The 24200-nt window shown below is 46.3% G+C and overlaps 1 protein-coding gene across 4 annotated transcripts in view; it reads right to left on the reverse strand.

Annotated features, from left to right (window-relative positions):
* The window catches only part of LOC125006657 (plexin-A1-like), a 192177-nt gene that overhangs the window by 141667 nt on the left and 26310 nt on the right, over positions 1-24200 (reverse strand). For all 4 annotated transcript variants that reach the window (XM_047582912.1, XM_047582910.1, XM_047582911.1 and 1 more), the window contains exons 2-3: positions 15502-16954; positions 529-711 (exon numbers count right to left, since the gene is read on the reverse strand). In XM_047582912.1, the coding sequence (XP_047438868.1) occupies positions 529-711; positions 15502-16683 (1365 nt within the window). In that variant the 5' untranslated portion in view covers positions 16684-16954. The remainder of the gene's footprint in view (positions 1-528; positions 712-15501; positions 16955-24200) is intronic.

A 24200-nucleotide genomic window follows, 5' to 3' on the forward strand; every position in this document is an offset into this window, starting at 1 on the left:
ATTCCATCCATCCATCACCACTTTATCCTTCTGTCGCATCTGAACTATCAGTCCCACACAGCCGACCTGAACAGAAAAGGCCGTTCACCAGTCATAGCCGTTGGATTGATTGAAGGCGAGCTCTAACAATTAAGAGTCGAGGACGCGGCGCTGGAACACAGCGGTAACATTTTATGCTTGACGTGACTAACATGAGGATCGATGCGAGAGTAGCCACAGACTTGTTTCAAATTGCTTGTTAAACGAACGGGGGTTTTAAAGAGCCACTCGAATGTCCCGTCGGAAACAGGCGAGAAAAATGGTGTTAACCGCATTTAGTATCAGTGTTAAAAAAAAAAAAAAAAAGTGCCTGCAAAAAGCCTCGTGTGAATCTACAACGATTGACCTAAAACGCCATTTAAAGTTTCATCCTTTTCCCAGGAAATGACGAGGACCAAATAGTTTGTTTGGTTTACTGACATTTTCCCCTCAACTGCAGCGTTAAAAAAACCAACCGCAGCAAAAGGTTCGTGTGAAAAAGATTCCTACCTTCTTCAGTTTGCCGTTTCGTGTGCCGACGAACGCCACGGTGTTGCCACGGTAGTCGTACGCCGCCACTGAAGTCATGCCATCATCCTTGTCGATGAAGAGGGGGGTGCCTTCAATCGTGCTGGTTCCCCCCAGAGGCTGGTTGAAGTCCTGGCCGCAGAAGTTATCATCGATCTGCAGCGGCTGGAGAAAAGAGGCAGAGGCAACAGTCAAGACAAGAACGACGAGAAGAAAACTACCGAGAAGTCTAAACTCTCATCAGAATACGAGTCGGAAGAAAATATGTTTGATGTGTTTATTGTATTTAAAGATATGTATCCAACAGTGTGATTATTTTATGTTAGATCCACAGGACAATTTAAGCAGTGTTCTTTTTGTATACTAAGAACTACGAGGAAAAAAATATATAAAAAGAAACTTCTCAGGCACTGCAACTCAAGCAGCCCCAGTATGCCCTTGACAAAAAAACAAACAAAAAAAAAAACAGGCAAGTTGACTGAAAGTTCACTGGCTACTTGTTTACTTATCCCAGTGTGATTGCACAGAAGCCGATAAGTGCATAAACTTCCATGCTTTCATTTGATTAGCGAACACGTCGAGAAGGCTTTTCAAATAAAGGCCCATTCATCTGCACACACTGCTGATCCTCCAGCAGAGCCCCGCCATGCGAGACCTTTTTGTGTTCTAAGAGTGTTCAGTCATGGCGGTGACACGGCTGGTAACACTGCTGCCCATGTGACAATATCTGGAGCATTCCAGCGTCACGAGGGGCCCATCACCCCAAGCAATCAACTGACCCACATGAGGCCTTAACCAGTCAGCGCACACACACATTTGTATGAGTATATTTGTGAGGCCATTCATTGACATAATGCATTCTCTAGCCCCTCACCCTAATCTAACCTCATCTCATCTCATCACCCGTCTTTAACCTTTACCTTAATCCTAACCATAACCTAATGGTACCCTTTAATCTGAAAGTCATAAACCTCAAACACACGGTCCTCATTTTGCATGATGTCCTCACTACGATGGTGTAAAACTTAAACTGGTCCTCAGAGAGATGGCTGTACAAGAACACGCGCAGACACACAAGGGATATAATGTATGTGTTATGATTAAGTGCCGCAGAAAATGTTTTTTATACGTACTCAATCTATCTAGTCTAGCACCAATAGGATTTAGTAATGCTAAAATGATCAGTTAATCAATGCAACGTTTGACAGCTTCCATAATAACACACCAACTTGGCCCAGGGGTAGGGCGGGAAAAAAATATTGGTATGGCATTATATATCGCAATATGCAACTTGTGCAAATGTATTTTAAGCTGCAAATTTCTCAGTGAACTAAGTAGAATATTGCAATGTATCGCAATAATATAATCATGATACCACAATAATGTATGGAATCGTTATATCGTTATATCGTTATCGTGATACATATCGTATCGCAGGGGAATTACGTATTTTAAAATTTCTATATATTACTGATTCAGTTATCAGTTAATAGAGAATAATCATTAATATAACAGATAAGGTAATAACCCCTAGTTTGCAAATACAATCATTTGTGTGTTTGTTCATTTTAGATGCCAACACGGTTACTGACAGCGAACACTGCGACTGAGTGTGCATCAGACGTGAGGTTTTTCTGACCGACCGCTGAAGTGTGGAACCGAACGGGCGCCAGTGTGTTACCCAGAGCCAATGGACGCATGTGTGAGCCGATACACACACACACACACACCCGGGGAGTGTGTAAATGCTGGTGTAATCCACCGTCTTATCACTACATCATCTGATTGATCCACACGGGAGAAAAGATAACTCCCCCCCTCCCTCACTCTCTCCCTCCCTCCCTGCCTCCCTCCCTCCCAATCTGCCTAAATTGCCCACAGCTCAGCACACGTCAATAAAACGCTATACTGCCTTTTTCTACCTTCTCACTCTTCTTCTCCGTCTTCTCCCAGCTGCTGCGGTAACCGAGCAAACGGCAATGCTCCCTCCCCGTCCACATTTCCATTCACCTGGAACTTTTTAAAACCAGGAAGGTTTTTTCTCAAGGAAATAAAAGGCTCTTTGAGAACGCTGACAGCCCGTATGCGCACAACCTTCCAAAGGCCCGCGACGATAATGCAAATACAGTCAGCTGATGTATGAAAATGTGACAGCTGTTTATACATGGATTTTGCATGTGAAGATACAACAGCTTGCTTTTCTTTTCTTTTCTGCGGCTCCGCTGCAACGACAGTGAGGAGATCCAGGCTGTGCTGCAGTTGATCACGATTTACCGCTTTGCAAATGAGGTCATGAGTCAGCAGCAGTGGAAAAAGGGATGAGCAGCGGTGGCAAAGCAGATTCAAAACAACTGGAATTGCTGGAATTAACGTGATCGAACAGATTTATTGAGCTATTAAAACCGAGAGCGGGATGACTAAGACAGTGGATGAAATAAAATGTTGCGGGGACTCGTCATTCTTCCGAATTTTTTTGAAAATGATTACCTCCCGATACAGGGACTTCTTTGGTGGTTAATTTAGATTCTCTCACTGTGGTAACACATGGAAGCTGAGGCTCTTCTTACCCTCACACACCTCTGTGGACCTACGCTGTGTTCTCCAAGAAGGGGTAATGGCTACCGACTCGAGTCAACGGAGCGCTGGGCCCCTCGTGCACTGTATCTTTTTTTTTCCTGCATGGCTTTGTCACATGGCAAAAGAACAGAACAAAGGGGAAGAGGCTTTTAATGAAAGCCTCTGTATGTATGGGGGTGTACGTTTAAGAAAGTGAGACACAGAAACACACACCGCCATTACCTGAAACAACTTTCTTTTGTAACGGCTAATGGCCGAGGGGCAATTTCTCCCCCTCAGAACAAAAGGCGACTGACAGACAATGTGCACTGAAAACCACACACGTATGGACCCACAAACCCGGGCGCGCACACACACACGTCAACCGAGACGCACGTTCGACCGAAGCATCCGGTTTATTTTTCCTGTGTCCGCGCACAGATTTGGCTACGAGCAACAAAGCAATTCCCATTGTCTTCATATGACACACAACTAGAGGCGACAATTTTAAACCATATAGTCGTGTGAAAGAAATCCATCAGTCTGGATTAGAGTCACACACACACACACACACACACACACACATACACACACACACAATCCCATGATGTCAGAGCCTAAAGGACACAAGTTAAAAGGGTTAATCCATCTTCTATAGATGAGGCTAACTGTCGAAAACACTGTATACAGCTGCCCCAAGAGTACACAAGGGTTCACACACACACGCTAATGAAGACACACAGTAACCTATATAAGTCTCTCCGGAGCACTGGAGGGTAAAGGTGCTATAACATTCTTGCAGGTCCAGAAGGTTTAAACAGTATAGATCAGCACGGAGTAAAAGGTGTTCCCCCCGAGGTTGGTTAGACTTGCGGGTTCTGCAGTTTAACGCACTAAAATATCCCCACGTGATTCAGAGCCAATACTCAGCGTGGAAAGAATATTCATCCCCGCGGTCTCTGCAGGGTTATTGGCAAGAGACTGCATTTAATGCTCCGCAGCGTTTTCAAAGACGCACAAACTCCTCCGGGGATGAAAGAGTTAAGCCAACAACCTTCCACTGACTTTGGCAGCGGGATCTTACAAATGCAGAAGAGGAGGTTTCTTGTTTTGATTTCCAGAGGGTGCATGTGGTGCACACTGAATGAATTTGTGGATTCGCAGCTCACGAGAACTTGGCCTTTTCTCTTCAAGACGACCTTAAAAAGTGTTTTTTTTTTTTTTTTTTGAAAGTGTGCACTTTGTGCCCCAGGCAATGCTGTGAAAAGCCTAACTGATAACATCACTATCTTAATAACTTCTTATTGATTATTTCACAAAGAAAAAAAAAGCGCGCGCTAAAAACGGGATTACAAAATTGTGTATTGCGCAGAATGAGCGCAGATCATTATCACCAATTACTGATTTAATCTTTCACCATTCAATTCATTACCGGGTCCAAAAAGTGTCTACTAAATCAGTCCATGGTGACATCTTAATTATATTGTTTTGTTCGGTTTATTATCATGCGAGAAGGGGGAACTGGCAAACTCTCGAATGTCTTTTACTTAAAAACTCTGGTGATCAAACGAGTCCATTCAGAGCGGGCCCTTCGATTCTCCCCAAGCTTTTGAAAGGATTCACATACGAGCGGAGAAGGAACCATTATGTCCGCGATGTGTACATGTGAGCCGTCAGCTCACATTCAAGGTCGCGGAGAAATATGTGACCCAGATTCTGCTGATGAAGTGTGTGAGGACTGTGCAAACATGTATAGACCCTGACGGTCTCTTGGAACGGCTTGAGGTGCGACTGATGGTGGCTAACGCACAACTGTAGTGGTTTCTCCGGGGCGGAGCTGCGTCACCCACTTCGATGAAATACAGTCATTCACATGGCCCCAAACACACTTGCGTACACACAGCTCAGCCCACAATGACACCGACTGATTACAGATGTGCGCCGGCCGGCCCGCGTGGAAGGAAGGAAACGCTTGAATAATCGCTCCCCCGTGATTGCCGTTTCTTTAACGTATTACGTCAGGAAAGTATGTCTGGGCACACGCTGCGCTAACCTCAAGTGGAATTCGTCAATAGTCACCTCCGTTCAGCGAAACACATGGAAACGGCGGAATACAATACGGGCTTATGTACGGGAACGCGCGCGGCGCCGTTGATTGAATGCGCTCCTGTGAGTTTTAGCTATTAAGGTGTGAGGAAAACATGTATGGCGAATACAAAACACTCATTCATATAGCAACACAGCAGGCTGCATTCACAGGTGCAAGATTTCTCTGTAAAAAAGTGGCAAAAATAATTTAAAGAATAGTATCGCAGGGAGCTGGAACACAGTGGAAAGGAAAAGGGAGAAAGGCGCGCTGACAACATAGACGCAGGACATGCCTGCAGTTCATTTGGATGTGATTTTGTACATGGGTGAGTTCTAGAGGCAGCATAAAACACATGCTTCTCTGCCCAGTCATCAGCCGTCTCATAAATGTGCCTCCCTATAAACACACCTTTCCTGTCTTCGCAGGCATGCCATGTACCTTAGTGATGTGTTCCATTGTTATTGTGGACATGAGTCACGGCGTTTCTCTGATATGAAAAACAGAAGTGGACAATGGGAACGAGAAACAGAAACTCGACAACAATGGGAGCCGGCAACCTTGTTTACCATCACATGACGAGGATTTTAGCAGTGCACGCGCACCGTCTTAAGAACATCCTGGCAGGTTCAGGTGCTTTTTTACCTGAGATGTGTGTGTGTGTGTGTGTGTGTGTGTGTGTGTGTGCGACTAGTTCCAAGCGGATTCTGAGAGAGGGCAGCTCATAAATTACCCAGAAATCTCAGCGGGGGCTTTGAACTCATGGAGACATCGCTGGAGTTTCTTCAAGTAGAACAAACACAGGAGGAGCTGCAGGAGAGTGTGTGTGTGTGTATGTGAGTGTGTGAGTGTGTGTGTGTGTGTGTGTGTGTGTGTGTGTGTGTGTGTGTGTGTGTGTGTGTGTGCGTGTGCGTGTGTGTGTGTGCGCGCTGGCACGCCTAGATGGATGCGCCCTCGTGCAGATTTAGAAAGCAGAGGAGCAGCTAACAAGCTCTGGTCTCCACTCTTACACATTTATAATGCAAACTCTGTGCGCCTCTCACTTCCCCTACATAGTAATATTTAACTACAAACCGCACATATACGTACACAGAGCCGAGCGAAAGGAGGAGAAAACAGTCATTGCAAAAAGAAGCGTGCTGTGGCTCATGCAGACGCATGTGTCTGTGTAATGACGGATTCAACAGGTTTCGCATTATTCTGAAAAAGTTTTTGGTCAATATTCATTCTGATCCTCAATAAAAACAACATTATACAAAATAAATAATATTCAAAGTGATCTCTGTGTTTAGGATAACAAGATGTATAAATCTAATATGACTAATCACTAAAATCTGACGCCATGGAGACAGAATATTTTAGTCTGGCTGTGTCTAAGAGAGAAAAGGAAAAAAAAACTATTAGCCCCAACTGCTTACCATTTATAAATTGTTTCTTTTGAATTGCCGGTCTCTAGAATACGTTACTTGATCCACGCTGATCAATAATTCAGAAAAAGAAATGACTGCACCAATTCCACGCTCATCGGTTGCAGTGTAGTAATTTCTACGTTGAGTGCACTCCAGGCAGACAGTGAAACCTCAAAGAGTTGGCATCCATTCAGAGAGCCGCTTCCAAAAGCTGTCACCACATGTTTAGACCGCAATCCAACTGAACGGGAGAGACGAAGGAGAAACGACGCGCGCTGTATGGAGTACGTACAGGAAACACACACACACATAAACGCACGCAAATAAGCATGCAGTCACTTGAAAGGGAGTCTTTGCCAATAAACTCGCAGGCCGTTAGGAACAAGAGGAATGCTCGCGATCAAAAGGAACATCAGCTCGAATATACGCAACAGCTGGGAAATGTGGGTGGGAAGGAAAAAGCAGCACTCCTGCCCTCCGTCATCGACCACCGCAGGAGCACTCGAGCAAAGTGCTCGACCTGTGACTGATCTGATGAGGGCTGTGCAGTGGCCAGAAGCAGAAGGCGGTGCCATCGAGTGTTTGAACAGCAAACGACGCGTTAACGAATTCAAGCGTCAGAAACACATGAAAAATAGGCTTTATAATTAGTATTATAAGATCGGGTGTGTGAGAAAAAGCTTCTCGACTGGGCTGCAGAGCGTACAGCTGGAAACAGATTTCCAGCTATGAACCGACTATTATGTGCATGTGCAACGCAGGCACCGCCCCTTCCCCACATTTCCTGTTTACTCCCGATAATGATGTATGCAACGCAGCTCCCGCACACAAGGCCGATCGATACATAATTACGCTGACAATTAGTATCATTAGAGCGGTGCTAGAGATGGGGATTTGTTGAGCTAAACACTCCTCAGAGGGAACGGTCAGAAAAAAAAAAAGGGGGAGAATTAAGCAGCTCGCCCGCAGCCTGCGCGAGGTCTTTTCCTAAGGTTTTCTATTGTACTTTAATAACGGGATAAGAGCAACACTTGAGCTCGTGCGGTGCCGCTCGCTCACAGAGAGCCGGATCAAAAATTAATTTCCTCATTATTGATCGGATTTTCTATCAAATCATCAAATATTAACCGAAACATGACTCGTTAGCGCCAATAACTTTTAAGACCACCCCCCCCCCCCCCCCCCACAGCGTCTCGTCTCACCATTTAGCCGTCATAACTCTGCCATCACCGGCTCCATTAATCAGCTAATTACTTAAACACATTTGCCGACACATCCTTTTAGATTAGGTCCGCAGAAGCAGGACTGTGTTTTACAAAGACCACAAGTGAGTTACAATCATTAGATGATATTCGCAGTGATGGATTTAATATGGTTAGGAGGCGGCGTCGGAGTCGGTTCCAGTTTGTCTCGTCAGTAACGGCAAAATGAAAATCTGCTCCTTAACGCGAGCTCAAGGGGTGAAGAATATTTGCCGCAGATGGATTCCATTTTAAGTTTGAATTATTATATTTTGCATCAAACATGTTACCAACTTGGGCAGCACAGTGTAGTGCTGGTTAGCACTGGGGCGTTTCTGTGTGGAGTTTAGGTAGTCTGGCTAATCGTTAAATTAATGTCTGTGTTAACCCTGTGATAGACGAGGGAGGGTGTATCCCGCCTCTCGCCCAACGACAGCTGGGATGGGGTCCAGCCCCCACTGTAACGCTCCGTAAACCGTGCAGACCCTGGAGTTCCAGAGTGAACCAATTAAGACATGTGCCCCTTTATCAAAAACAGGACCAAATGCATAAAAGTGCATGAAAACAATTGTTCTATACTTGATTCATTGCTCGAGTAAACATTTCCTCAATGGCTTCAAGATGTCAGTTGCTGCTTTCGGTTTTGCTGAAAGTTATTGTCTTTGTCGATGGTGCATGATATCAATTTAATAAATCACGGTCCCATTCGGAGTAAAACCATCTGCATACCTTTAAAAAGTAATCAGCTTGTTTTTGGTCATCTAAAAGAAGACTCCTTTTTTCTTGCATGTGGTTGTAGTTAGTTGAACACCAAGGAGTTCATTTAAATCCCAACTAATAATACAGTGAAGTACAGTTGCTATCTAATCTAATCTATTCTTTACTGTTATTAATTTTCTTGATCCCCACTGACCAAGATCCTAATCCTAATCCTAACCCCAATGCGGGACAACACTCTTCTCCTGCTCCACCCTCTCATTCTAGTTACTAGTTACTTCCAGGTCAAACACGGCGATGGTCAGAATTCCTGATTCGTTATGTGACAACGTGCAAACTTCACGGTGCTCACTTCTCTTCAAGCAATGCGGCACATTAGAAATAGAGCTAGCTCACCCTGTGATCTAACGGATTAAATTTAGTGGGTCACTTTAATATTCATCTGCAGTGTGCTCTGCTTAGGTAGAGGTGTAGTCTAATGATCACACTTCTCTCCGCGGTTACAGTGACTAGACAGAACACACCCACAGACGAACGGTTTCATCGTTAGACGAGGAATTTAAAGTTTAGTAAATTATGAAATTGTGATTTATTTTCCATTTTGAAAGGAATGTGGTACGACGGTGGCAGTTAACAAAACTTTGATACACAAGTGATCAATTCAATATTGATTTTTTAGGTTTAGCATCAAATCTCACCTCTGACACTGCAGGTCAAACAACAGCTGGCCCGTGTGACACCAAAACATGAAGATGAAGTCTTTTTTTTTTTTTTTTTGCTGTGATTGATTAGTCGACTGATTGATGCATTGGCTTGTGACAAAGTTCGAAGCCTCCCCATCCATCTGGTGATCGAGAGGAAAGCAGGCATTCTGTGGCATTGTCTTTTGGGTCAAATATAGACCTCAAAGAGAGAAAAGAGCCAAAGAATCGAGCAAAGACAAGAGAGACTGCTTAGTCTTTTTCTCCCATTTGTGCTTATTGTGAATTACGTGATTCAATGCAGAGTATAAGCTGATTTTAGGTCTGAAACCAAAGTCTATTTGTCAACGTGACTCAACTGCACAATGCACCGTTGGCATGATGTTAGCTCATCTCCAATTATAAAGGCCAGAAGCAGACTATTAGTTGTGGATTAGGGAAATACGGCACCACATGACATCTTCCTTCAACGGATTCACAAAGGGTTCGTGTAACGTTTGCGGTAAAATAAAAAAATGGATGCCAATTTCAAACAGAAGATTGTTGGAAGACTTAGGCAAGATTCCTAATAACTGTCTAAATGCTAGATATCAACATCCGAGTATACAGCTGCAAGTGCGATTTTGACCACCTGCATGAGAAGAATCGCCACACAACCAACAATCTTCTGGCCGATATTCAACGAGCCGCGTTGCATGTGTGCATGTGATTCACCCACAGCAATTTAACAGATGACAAAGGCTTGTTTAAACAACTGGAGATTCCCAACCACAAAGGTTTTGCATAAATCAGAACCAAACATGACGGCAAATTAGAGACGCCGGGAACCTCTGCCAAGGGTGTAGCGAGCTGAAGAGATTCAGATTGAGGTTCAAGAGGTTAGTGTTAAATTCCACAATCGTGACTTTTTTTTTTTTCATAAAACTAAATAAAAGCACCTGAGAGCTCATTACTCTTTAGCTTTATGTTTTGCTTAAGGTGGAGGAAAACAGCTGGATATCACCGTTTAATAAGATAGAGTTTGTGAGGGAGAAAATTTGACCCCTGAGCGAAGAGACTCCCTGACCTTCTCTACCTGCGGTATGCTTCATTAAATTCGGTAATATTTCATAAACGCACACCAAACGGTGTTCTGTTGTGCTCCTGAGCCCTCATTATTATAGCACCTACTCGGAGACGTACAACACACACACACACACACACACTCACACAGAGCTGACATGACGGAGAGGCGCTGCAGAAGAGGACAGTGCAGCGGCCAGGTGACGGACACCGATATTATTTGTACAGCAGCCAGCGTTCAATCACACTCTCCTTTCCTCCCTCCATCTCGCTCCCTTCTTTCCATCATCCACCCCGTTCTCAAGCTGTTCTTGGCAGTGGCAGCGAAAAGATTTCTGGGGCTATCACTCTTCCTCTCGCCGGCCTCTTCTCTCCACCCGTGAATCACCGCCTCCCCCTTCGAGCGGACCCCGGCTGTAAAAAGGCTCGCCGCTTTCTCCCCGGCTGTTTTGTCGTCCTCTTTTTTTTTTCCATCCCTATATTTTCTCTTAGCGTGTTTACTCCGTTCTTCCCTCGTTTTCCTGTTTTCTTTGTCGCCGGGTCTGTGTTTAAGCTGTCGACTTAGAGGTTTTTAATCCGCGCACACTGGAGAATGGTTGCTTTCTTCCGTCACCAAAACAAAAAAAAAAACAAAAAAAAAAAAAACAAGAACACTGCTGTAAATCAGATTCAAACGTGTTCAGTTCATTACTAGATAAGGTAGTTAGACAAGTTAAACTTAGCAGGCTGTCGTTGAAGCAAAAGATCTCCGTATCCAAGTCCACTGCCTGAAACTCTAAAGGTGTGAACAGTAAAAGAACATATCTCCATCTGCAGCTACCACACTTCTTGCTGTCTTGTGATTTGGAAAATCCAACCTAACCCCCAAGAGTAAATATGAACATCTACATTACAGTTATTTCTAGTGTCTCTGGAGCAGGCTGATTGGAGACATCTGAGCACATGCGTTCGGTCCGATAGCCTGAGAACGACACTGTGAACAAAATAACACTGAGGCTCACATTTAAGGACCTTCCAAGTCTGCCTGCGTTCTGGACACTGTGTACTTCCATTTCCCTCGAGCCTCTTCCTTGGCTCGCTCTCTTATTTTTCGCTCTCGGACTTTCTCATCTCCTCGACGCCATCCTTCAAATTCCCTTACTTTCTCCTTCTGTATGTTCTTTTGGCATCCAACTCTTCCTCTGCTTCTGACTCCCCCTTGCTTTTTTCATTTTTATATCCGCCCACACCCTGCACCTTTTCTTTTTCCCACTCTCTCTCGTCCCGTTCCGGCCAACTCCGTCTCGTTTTGTTCCCTGCAACTCGTCCATCCCCCCTCATGGACTCACCTCTGTACTGTACTTCTCTCCTCGTCTCCCCTCCTTACTCACTGCGCTCCTTATCGCTCCTTATTTCAATCACCTGCCTCCCTCCCTCCCTCCCTCTGTCTCTACTCCATCTTTGCAACTCTCTCCTTCTCTCCTTCTGTGGAAATGGTTTGTATTGATCCACTGTCAAACTGGGGAGAAGGTCAGAGGTTCACCAATAAAGCTCAGGGACAAGAAAGAGCCACACATCAGCCCACACACACACACATAGAGACGAATATAGCCAGGTAACATAGCCGAAGTGCTAAATGCAGTGTGCGAGTATCCAGAACAAATAACTCTCATCACAGAGTTATTTCTAAAATGCCCAAACCTCACTGTGTCTATAAACAAATCATCCTAACGATGGCCAGAAGCAAGAAATTAGGATCCACCGCAAATCTGAACTTCACACAGGGAGCTGCCAGAGCGCCCGGTCATCCATCATAGCTGTGTGGCTAACAGCTGTCCAAACCTACGCAGCCCCCCCTCACCCTGCCCTGTCCACTTCTCTATAGCGGGGTCAACTTAAACACATTCGGCCACCGCCCGCCACATCACTGACAATTTCCCACACTGCTCAGGCGGCATTTGAATTCCTGAAGTGCCTGAGAAACTCTGGGTGCGGCGGCTCAGTGCCAAATAAAGGCATTGTAAAGGTGGGAAAGCTGTGGCGTAAGAGATTTCCGGTTCATACGCTCGTCACATGAAGAAATTAAGGCGGGGAAGCGACTCCTGGGTAGCTTTTGTGTGCTATTTATTGTTTGTAGGCCAACAACAACAAGCCAGGACCTGTTCGCCGGATAGCACAACCAAAGGAGGATGTTTTTCCCTCTCATCAAGCTGCAATTATTGAGTAATTATACGTGCTATTGTTAGTAGTTGTACTGAATGTATTGGGAATGTAACCGAACATTCCAGATAACTAACAGACCGCACATTGGCGCTTATGGACGCATCCAGACGAGTTTGCATTAACGGTTGGGTTGAAAATGATCCATTGATTCAGTTCTTCTACGTTACTCCGCGCTCGGAGTGTTGTGTTATTTTGCTTCAGCATCAGCTCAAGCGCTGAAAAATGATATCGGATTTTAACCCCCCGGGCCCCTGGCTGAGGTTAAGGTCAGCAGTGGGCAGCTGACATTAGGTCAGCGCTTAGGGGCAGCGTAGCAGACATCATTAACCTGAGGCCGACCTCTCAGGCCTCGCTGCTGTCGCGAGGTCAGCCAATCAGTTCGCGCGGGAGGCTGTTACATCATCGTCGATGACAGCTTGTATGACACAACAGTTTTTTGAGACGATGTTTAAGTGATGATAAATTGCCGGTGAACGCAACGCTTGCCCAAAAGGCAGTAACCGTGGTAACGGGGCTTGCGGAAACGGGATCGGAAGCAGAGAACGAAGAAACGAGGGATTTAAGAAGCGAACGATAAGTAGTAGACGCATGTGTGAACGAAGAAAAAGATCACTGGCGTAAAGGTAAAGCTGAAAGCCGACGCTCTAAAAGAGGCAAAGAATATATTTGTGGAAGGCTCTTTGAAGAAATGTACTTTTAAAAATGAACAAATCTCTGCAAATTAAAGAGCGGGAGGGTTTTAAAATTACAACAGCACTGTAGTGTCAATAGTAGCAAACGCATGGGGAGGGGGGGTTTATTGTGATGTACTGGGACTTTAAATGCACCTGTGTTTGACTGTATGAGACCTGATAAGATTGTGGCAGATAGTATGCAAATCAGGAGGGTTAGTTGGGAGTCTTATCAAAAGCCAACACAATGTACAGCTGTTAAAACTCTACCGAGGTGTTGTCATCGCTCTGTTGACCATTATTGTGACGGCATGAAGCATATCAGCACAATGCGACAAAGTTATCTGAATCCACATATAGTATTTCACAGGCAAGGCAGCGGCAACCCTGCACCACATTTAAGGTAGAGTCAAACTCCTCGCTGTACTCTGAACCAATAGCTCCTGCTGCACCAGTGCAAAGGTCTAATTGAAATAAATGAGATTTTGGCCTCAGAGCTATTGTCAGTGTGATGGGCCCTAAGAATGAAAAGAACGAAGGCTTCCACCGAACGGGAAAGAGACAATATCTATAAGGGTAGCGCGAGAAAGAAAGGAAGAAAAAGAGGTAAACGTGGACTTGACTGCAGCATCTACATCACTTGTACGACAACACAAAAAAAACCACCTGTGCACTCAAGCTAATGAAGACCTACAGAGAAAAGGAGGGCTGCTCATGCCGACTGCGCCGCTCCATTAGACGCGGCACAGAGCGAATGGTTTGTGTGCGGACGTGTTTGCAACAAAGACACCTGCCATTAAAATGGTGCTCAGTGACATTTAAAGAAAAAGCTTTAAAACAGGTTCTTTAATTAAGCCATTTTCAGAGAAAGCGAGATATAGGGGATGGATGGGCGCTTTTAAAGAGCACGGAAGATGGGATGTGCGATTGTCGAGACAGGTGGTCAGCTGAGAGAGGAGCCGGAGAAAATAAAAGGACCGAGCAATAATAATATACCGATCAGGCAAAACATTATGACCACCTTCCTAATATTGTGTAGGTCTGCCTAGTGCCTCTAAAACAGCAGTGACTCATCAGAGAATGGACATGGGCCTTCTGAGGGGGTCTCGTGGTGTCTGCAACAGAATGTTGTTAGTGGGGGGGGGGGGGGCTTTGAGTCCTATTGGTTGAGGGGAGGGGCGTCTGTGGATCAGGCTTGTTCCTGTGCATCCTACAGATATGTGATCAGTTTGGGATCTAATTAATTGCAACACCTTGTGCTGTTTTCATGTGTTTTTTTAGTTGTTGGTCAACAGTTTTTGTGTGTGTGTCTGTGTCAGGCTGCATCCTGCTGGGGATGCCTGCTGCCATTAAGGAGTGTCATTGCCATGGGCTTGGGGGTGTCTGGTCTGGTGTAGGTGGTTAGTAAATATCCAAGTAACAAGTGAAAATCCAGCGGGAGACTGAACTGTCCCAAGATGGTCAATGTTATTTACTTCTCCTGTCAGTGGTTTTAATGTTATGGCTGATCGGTGGAGAACACTACACCGAGTACTGTTCTGCAGTGCCTCACGGTCTCCAGTGCGAGTGCGTGTACGCGTGTTTGTCTTCTGTAATGCATGCAGGGTCATGCTCTGTGGATCAGTTAGCAAAAACCAAGTCTAACTCGCGCTCTCCCTCAGGATCCCACACCGCTGTGCAACGAACCACGCTGTGTGAATGTGTACGTGTGCGTACGTGTGCGTGCGTGTGCGAGTGCGCGAGTGCTCCTCCTGAGTGACATTTCACAAATCCAGGGGACTGGGCTAATGATGTCCCTTGTCTGACTAAATCAAAGCACGGAGAGGTTGTGGGGAAAGAGGAAAACGTGTGGAAAACGTGAAAGGGAAACCGCTGCAGCCAGAAATGAGATCTTTTCATGCTTTATGTTGTTAATCACTGTAGGCCTGCAGCACTCCTCTCTGTCAATGGATGTGGTGTTGGTAGGACGGCAATCTCCGAGAAGAAAGGCCAGAGGAAAAACTACACAGAAGAGAAACTGGAGCAGCTTCTGGGACACGCGGTATCGTTGTCAAGGTTTCTTCTTAATGTTTAAATGACTACCACTTTTTGCTTAATATTGTTTTCAGTTACAAGACTTTAAGACGAAACACAATCACAGAAGGAAAGAAAGTAAAGGTACCTTCCTGCTGGGCACCAATATTCAAATGTGCTCTATATTACTTTAACCAAAAAACTAAACTATAATGTGTCTGCCTTGCAAAGTAATTAATTCTGGGGATAAGTGATGATAAAGAAAGTCTGAGCAGGAACGGACGGTTTCGAGCTTACCGAGTTGATGCAGGCGAGCTCCTTGTTGAGCAGCCAAGGTAGGGAGAGTTTACCATCTCCCCTGTAGCAGGACTGAATCCTTTCTTTGATCTTCTCCTTTATCCTCCTCAGGGTGAACAGGCACAACGCTGACTCCTTGGGTGGTTTGGCACGATTCTTCTGACCCTGAGAGAACACCGTGAAGAGGATGTCTTCATTCTCAGAGATCCCCAGAGAGTTGGCCAGCTGCCGCCCCGGCCGGGCCAAGAAGGCATCCTGCACCAAGCGGTACTCCACTCCATCCTTAGTGCAGCCGATGGGGAACTCGACGTAGGAGTAAAACTTTGGGTCGTCCACGCAGAGGCGGACGATCTTTGAGGTGAAGAACTGCTCGCCGCTGGCGTCGGGCGAAGTCAGCTGAGTGTCCAGCTGCATTGTCAGATAGTAGACGAACTGCTCACTGCTGAAGCTGTAAACGTAGTAGATGTCGAAAGCGGGGAACTTGGACAGGGTGTCCGAGGGGATCTTCAGCTGAGAGGAGACGAACTCATCCTGGTAGACGAAGCTGAACATGTCGGCGTTTTCCTCGTTCTCCATCAGTTTGCGGCTGGACAGGGTGGGGAAGTACTCGGACTTCCCGTCGATGGGGGTTCCGATGAACAGCTTGCTGGTGGGACTTTGGGGGGAGCTTATGATGACCCCTGACATGGTACCCGACTCTGCCACACTGGAGAGGTAGTGCTCCTTGCGGTGGTGGGGCTCGCCGAGCTTGAAGAGGTCGTCGAGGCGCAGGAACTGGCAGATGCCCTGCGACGTGCTGCCGCAGGCGATGAGGCGGTTCTGCGCGTAATCTATGAGCAGGAGCTTGTTCACGTTGGGGGTCTGGGCCAGGTCGTAAGGGCAGGACTGGACGCTGGGCGGAGGGTAGCACTTCTCGTTGTCCACCACTGGGCCGGTCATGTGGCTGCGCAGTTTGGTCAGGTTGCTCGACAGCTTGAAAATCCAGTTGACGGCTCCCACGTAGACCTCTCCCGTTTTGTTGTGGATGGCCAGATGTGTGAGCGAGCACTCCGAAGAGGAGAAGCGCTTGAATGGTGGGGGTTGGCCTTCAGAGAAGGATGAGGTCACGATGAGTAAAAGCCCCAAGAGGAGAAGCAGGTTCCCTCGGCCGGGGGAAGCCGCTGACTGAGCTAGGGCACACATATCTGTGCTGTCCAGAGGCAAGGCTGAGGGGAACGGGGAAGGAGAAAGAGAGGAGGAGGAGGAGGAGGAGGAGAACAGCAACTGGTACTAAGTCCCAAGTCAGGATTTTCTTTCTTTTCTCTTTTACTCTTAAAGGAATAAGGGAGGACAGTTTGAGGGAGAGAGACGCATCAGGGAAAGGGAAACAAAACTCCTATTGATCCGCTGTCCTGTCCTCAGCGCTGTGAGCAGTCATTACGAACATCATCCACAGAGGCACGAGGTGGGAGCCCTGGAAGGCAAAAAGAGAAAAAAAGAAAAAACATGATGAGTGTTCAAGGAACATTTCTCATTGATTATGCATCAAGAAGGCAGAGAGGCCTAAAAGGCTCACAAATTGCGCAGCCAAAATTAGAAAAAAAAAAAACTCAAGCATTCGCCCCAGTGATAAATGATAAATGACATCAAATCAAGTCTGGAAGGCAAATGTGTCTCGGCATTTAATTATGAGTGAAGATACAAGGGAGGCATGGGCCACTTATTAAAGGCTTCGGGAGCGAAGATGCAGGGGAGGAACGGGCCGATTATTAAAGACTCTTTGAAAACGTAACGCGAGCTTGTGAATGAGTTATAGACTCACAACACCGAACTCTTTAATATTTCATAACTTTCAACGTTAGCATGGTGGCTTCGGTTGGGGCTGTGTTCTTGAAGAGGTGCCAGTGGGCATTGTTACGTTGACACCGAGCAATTTACAGCGAGGTCCGCTCGAAGGCTTTCCTGTCATGGATTGAACGGCGTCAACACTCTATCCAGTAACCTTTATGGTAATTACATCTGCAGTTCTGGCAACGGTTAACAGGAAACAAGTTCTCGTGGCAGTACAATGCAATGATCATAGCTTTCCCCCTCGGGGAGCTAAGATAGCAATATGTACCAAATACATCAGGACAAGCGTATCCTTCCCTTCAGACAGCAATCACACTCAAGACCTGCCCGTCTCCTGCAGTCAACTAAGAATGTCATTAAAGCCATTTTCAGACAGGCAATTGCAATGCATCACAACAGTCGGCCCCAAGGCTGCCTTGCTTAGTGCAGATTGTGTTGCAAGCTCCACCGGAAAATGTCTACCAGTCTTGTCTTGGCTGTCCGAATGCCACGGTTTATTCTGAAACTGGAGAGGATGTATGAAATTGTCCCGCGATGATCCCGGTGCGACTTTATATCGAAAGCATTTATTTGTCACCAGGACCTGTGGCAAAACGCCTTTGTGTTTTCCCCCCTCTTTGCGCAGTTATTTTCGGTTTGAACGCTGCCCACATTTCATCATGAGACTGACCGCGCTTCCTTCTGCTTCCTTTCACACTGCCGTCATTGTCACCCCAAACCATCCAATTTTAACAAACGAAGAGCAAATACGCATTCGCTTGGGTTTCCGCTCGCTTTTCGTGGACACACAACAGTATTTCGCGCGGCACACACGTATGACAGAGGGAGCGCGTAAAAGGACAGGAGAGGGATCAAATATGAGGGGCTGAAATTTTCACAGGAGGAGCAGACGTGCGCGCTCCTTTTCGGTGTCCTACAACAACAATACAATGATGATGAGGACGCACGCTGCTGCTTGACAGGCCAATCATGTTCCTGCGACGCCAGGACATTAGTTCTCCTGTAAATGCTGATTATGCAAAACAGCGCGCAACTCTCCTAGGGACCCAACGCTCCAATTTCACCTTGACTATCAAAGTGTCTGCGCAAAGGGTGCTTTATGACCATGGCAAATCGGAAAAGATGAGAGACACTACAGAGAGACGAGGAGGGCAGGAAGATGGAGACGGGAGGACGACGGACGAAAAACATGAAATAGACGGAAATCAAAGGGAGGACGGAGGGAGTAGAGGTGAAGAGGAATGGGGCTTTTTTTTTGGTTTCTCTCATTTTCCACTTTCTGTTCTCTTTCCTTTTGCCAACCTCAGATGCATGAATGTGGTTTTGTTTCTTTATTGTTCTCTGTAGATATCCGTGAGAAACCCAGACGCGTGAAAGAGAAAGAGAAGGTAGGCCCTTAGAAAGAAAAAGAAAAATCGCCTCCCCAAATACAGAAAGAATTAAACGACGCGGTGAGACTTATCATCGAATTGCTCAATAAATTTTAGTCAGCGCTGCTGAAAGCATTGCGAGAGAAAGAGGAGAGAACGGGAGAAAAGAAATAGCGGCGGTGATGTCCGTGGAATAGCAAACCATAGCTCAACTGCCACAGAGCCCGCCAGGTTCAGGGCCAGGTGGTGTCTTCCAATTTTCTACAAATGAAAGGCCGGGAGAAGACCAATGTATAGGGAAGGGGGGGAAAAACAAGAGGAGGAAGACGGGAGTGAAAAAGTGAGAGGAAGTAAGGGATCAGGGAGAAACACACACCGCTCGGGAGGAAGGACGGAGAGCGAGAGAAACGAGCAGAAGGGCGAGCGAGGAGCAGCAGGAGTCAAACAAAAGGCTGCGCTTGTGCTGCATTTTAATCAGGGCTCTACCTTGGTTTGAATCAAACGCCGGGGGAGCCCGGAGTATCTACCACGGCACCTCGGCGAGGAAACGGCGGAGAGGAGGGCCCGAGCCGCAGTCATCAGATGCACCCCCCGCTCTCCACTCCGCCAGATTAAAACGACTCGACGCGGATCGCGGCCTCTCCGACATAAGCAGCTGCAATAAAGTGACGAGCCCGCCTATGAAAAAAAAAAAACTAATTTCTTGCTCAATGGTACAGTCGCGCGGCGCGTTGAGAGCAGATGTCAATTTAAAGCGTGGCGGCGCGTAGGGAGGCCGGCTGCCTCATTTTCCTTTGTCGTTTCCGAGTGAGGCAAAGACACAATGAGGCAGGGTGAGCGAACGAGCAAATGAAAGCGCCCGATAAAGAACGAGACGGAACCTGGAGGAGAGAAAAAAAAAAAAAAAACGTCCCCACAGTAATACCTCTTCATTTAAGCCATCCACGGCTTGATGTGAGAGAGCGTGAATCGAACAGTGAATTGCATCTGGGGGTCGGCGGCTGCTCGCTAACTACCTGGGAAATAAGACAATCGCATCTCAAAACACACAGGTCAGTGAAAAGACGATGTGGAGCTACCTGACTCCATGTTATAAATGTGAGATTTAAGGCTCTTTTAAAGTAGACGTCGCAACTCATCAATCTGACTTGTCCTAGTTGACTTTTAACAAGGGCGACTGAAACTTTTGCCAAAGACAAGTCGTACCGATGTTTGCATCTCTGACCGTCCTCAGTCAACCTTTCCTCGATTGATCCAAAACAGTCAATTGGAAAATGGCGAAGACGGAGAAGCAGCCGGAAATAGTAAAGCGGCTACTACCTCCGTCAATTTAACGCAGACATCTAAACTCACGATTAGGGAGTGAGGAAACAGGATGGCTAAAAGAAATGCTTCCTAAATATGGCCCCAGCTCTCCCACCTTCAGCCCCCCATTTCCATCTCGTGTCACGGCGGACGTGCCCAACTGTTGAAGATATAGTTATTCATTCGGCCTCTCGCACACGTTTCTCTTTTTTTTTTTTCCTCAAATTTCTCCATTTTCTCCATTCAGCCTTATCCCTCCAAACCCTCTTCAATTTCAATTTCCTCCAGAGCTAAAGTGAAATGCCGGGAAGAGCGCTGGAGGAAGGTTTGCGAGCCGTATCTGGCACCATCAAGGAAAAACATGTCAATCATTTTGGGCCGAAGCGTGTCTGTGGCTTTGGGAATGGGCAGTCGCCGTATCGGGGGGAGCAAAGGCTGTTATCACATCATGGAAAAGCATTAGAAACGGCGGGCTGTAAGAGGCCACGCTGATTGGATTTGATATCGCGCCATCCTATCAATTGACAGGACTGTACTGCGTCGCGATGGTCACGGGGAATTGGAACGAAGGGTTAGCGGGAGGTGGGACGTATAACGGAGACGAAAAAAGCTTTGCTTCGCTTTTTTTTTTTTTTTGTATTTTGTTTTAAGACAGTCAGATAAGGCGGCGGTGCGTTTCGTGGCCGGTGAAGCGGCGGAGCTCTCGCCGACTCTCGTGAGCCGAGCTGGATAACTCCCCTCTCTCACCCACTTTTCCAAAGCAGCTAAACCTGTCCGTTCAGATAATGGTCACCGCTCAGAGCATAAAGCCGCGCTGATTTATTGCCAGTGGCATATCAATTACAGCGCTCGACACCGGAGGGGAGAAAGAGGGGGAGGAGGAGGAGGAGGAGGTGGTGGCGGCGAGAGAGGGATGATGATGAGAAAGGAAGAAGAGCGGCGTTCGGACAAATTTTCTGCCCTCTGCGTTGCATCATAACATGTGGGTCACATCTGGGCCAAGAGGAAGAGACGAGAGGGGGTGAAAGCGAGGATTTAAGAAGAGGAGGAGGTGATGGTGATGGAGAAAATGTGCGGAAATGAACGAGGGACAGCGTCTGTAGGGTCAATGTATAATTGTGGAGTTTAACATAGTTGACAGGTGTCACAGTCGATCGCATTTTGTCTGTTTTCAGGCCTAAAATCAACATGGAAGCATATAACCAACCACCACGTGGTATTTTTATGGAAGGATTCTCCTAAATATTATATATTCGATTGAGTAAATTGAAAGTTATTCATAAATATATTGTAGTAACACTGTAGAGATGCAATAAATCTGCACTTGACTCACACTATTTTATATTAAATGCCTAATAAAGAGGAGGAAGAACAGACCTTGGAGAAGGTCATGTGATTTGGATTTATCACACTTCCTCCAGAGGTGTAATGTAATATGTTTGTAATGGGTAACTTGGCTGAAAGTGATTTCTCAGACACAATTTGTTATTTTCCATATAAAATTTATAAAACTATTACCAAAAAAGAAATATCTGCCCTGATTATCTCAACTTAACAAAAAGGACACAATCAAAAAACAAATTAGCTCATTTTATTACTGCTTAGCTAATTAGAAGGTGGTTGTTATTAAATCCATACATTTATTTAGTTTTCATTTTGTGTTTCCACAATAAATAATTATGGATTTTGTAAAGACATGATCATAAGGACGTGATCTCTGAGACTTCAAAAGTCCCTCAATTATATATTGACCCCGTTTGCAAATACACACACTCGCACAAGCACAAAGACAATTACTGTAACCCCAGCGTTATATAACCGTGAGGCTGATTGAAAGTAATGGGGTTTAGAAGACGCACATCTCCGCCACACTTCCTCTGCCCTCAGATAGTATCTACATCTGCACCATCCGCGGCCGAGCTCACGAGCAGCCCGCGTTTTGCAGAACACCGTGCCAGCCTTCCTCTCCCCCACATTTCCTGTGTCTCGCCGATTACTATCACACAAAAGCGTGCACCTTAAAAAGAATAAATGACGCAGAGAGTTATTCAATGCCTTACGCGCAAACGTGCAAAATCTAAATGGGCCTCTATCTTGAACTTCCCCTTTCCACCTCTTCACTCTAACGCGCTCCAGAGATTGGATATTCGCCCAGGGGAGGGAAAGGGAGATGGGTGAGGGGTGGCAGACGGATTGAGCAGCACGGGGAGGTGGCAGGAAGTGGGTGGAGGGGGAGAGGGGGGTGGGAGGGGGGGTGGCGGTAGAGAAGGTAGGTAAAATAGAAGGGGAGCCAAGCCCTAAAGCCTTAATCCTCTCCCAGGGTCTGCCTAATCTCACCGCCCCTATCTGCATAAAGGAAGGATGGATTACCATCCCCCCGACACACTGACGCATGGACTGACGGGGAAAATGAGTGGAAATCCCAACACAACCACGACACAAACACGTACAAAGTCTGACTGAAGTCATCGCAGGGTGGAGGATGCCGGCCGCTCAACGGCACTTTTCACGCTCTGGGCGAACACACGCTGTGCATGCAGGTAGGCGCGGGTCATTTAGGCATCCGCAGCCTGGTCTGACCCGCGTCCAATCAGAGGCCGTCTCTGGGGCCGAGATAAGATGGAATCAGACCACCAATCCTGACCACGCTGGAGCTTAAACAGTCATTTTAACACACCACAAACTCAAATCTCACAACCACAAATCAATCACTTCTCTACTAGGGATTACGAGAATATTATCAAAAACGTCCATCTGTCGCAGTACATGGAAATTTGTTGATAAAATAAAAAACCTCCCGCCGTTCAGATGGATGACAGCGGACCAGGCATTAATAAAACATGACATATGGATAAGTTTCCTAGAGCACCCCAGAGGTTAGAAAAACCAGTAACGGTTACTGTACGATCGAATGTTCGCTTTTGTGTTATTACAAAACGATAAAAAATGCAAATCTAAACGCCAAAACCAACCGTCCTTACAAGCCAAGACAGATTTCAGATGTGGCAAGACCAATTTTCAGCAGGTCGGACAATAAAGGAGCATTGTACATTGTGGTTACCTGTATAATTTCCTTCCTGCCTTGGCCGCGGGAACAAGCTGACTGGCAAGCCTCGGGGCGCATAAAAAGTCCGTACGAGTTCTGTTTTTAGTGCCAACGTAAATCAGTTTTGGGAGGACAAGCGTCTGTGCCCTTTCTCTCTCTCTCTGAGGCAGGTGGCGTGCCAAAACAAATGCCTTGTTTAAAAGTACAGAAGTAGTGTTTGTATGTGTGTGTCTATTAGGAAGTCAAACGCTGGAACAAATTGAGTCGGTGCCTTTAAAACGCCTTGTTGAAAGGCATCAGCCCCGTCCGGACTGACGCAGCCTGATCCAGACCTGCAGGGGTTACAATGGTAGAGGTAAAGTTGGGGAAAGACTTCAGAGTAGATACGCCACGAAAAAAACATCGTCCTTATTTGGCTCTATATCAATTTCGCTCAAGTGCATTAGCCAAGAATAAATTCTTAACAGCAGCCGCCTCACAGGCTGAAATCATGGAAATTGAAGATTGGAAAAAAAATAAAAATAAATAAAATTAAGCAAGTGTCACGGGCAAAGGGGTCATAAAAGAAACACACAGCAGTCGTTAAAACATGAAATCAGACTTGACGCTGCATAGTATTTGTTAGCCTGTTCATTAATCTGTCACAACGTGTCCAGCGTCTCATCATCGTTTTCCTCCACCATTTATTTCCCAGGCTTCAAACCTTCGCAAGGTCGAAGGTATCCGGGCTATCTGGTCGCACGTTCAAGGTCCGGAGCGGCAGTAAGCGCAAGGACAACCGCTTCCTTTACACCCAGCGCGCTGCGTGGATAACAGATGTGTGTGTCTTCAGCGTGTGTGTGTGTGTGTGTGACAGCTGCCACTCCCAGACAAGAGACAGACTGTGGGCGCTACATCACACAAAAAATTTTCCTTTTCTCCTTCCCTGCAAGAATACATTCTGTTGTGTTTCCTTGGTTGAATGGCACTTTATGGCAACATACATTTGCACAAGTATGTGGCTGCATGTGTGTGTGTGCATATAGTAGTGAGCCACACTCTGTGCATGCCACGCATCGATGCACCTGTGCTCCGAGGTCACGCTGCACGCTGCTCTGGCTGCATTCGTCCACTGCGTCCCTTTTCAGATGTAGAATGAGGCACTTAGA

This window comes from Mugil cephalus, chromosome 4 (genome assembly GCF_022458985.1).
Source record: "Mugil cephalus isolate CIBA_MC_2020 chromosome 4, CIBA_Mcephalus_1.1, whole genome shotgun sequence".
NCBI classification, from domain to species: domain Eukaryota; kingdom Metazoa; phylum Chordata; class Actinopteri; order Mugiliformes; family Mugilidae; genus Mugil; species Mugil cephalus.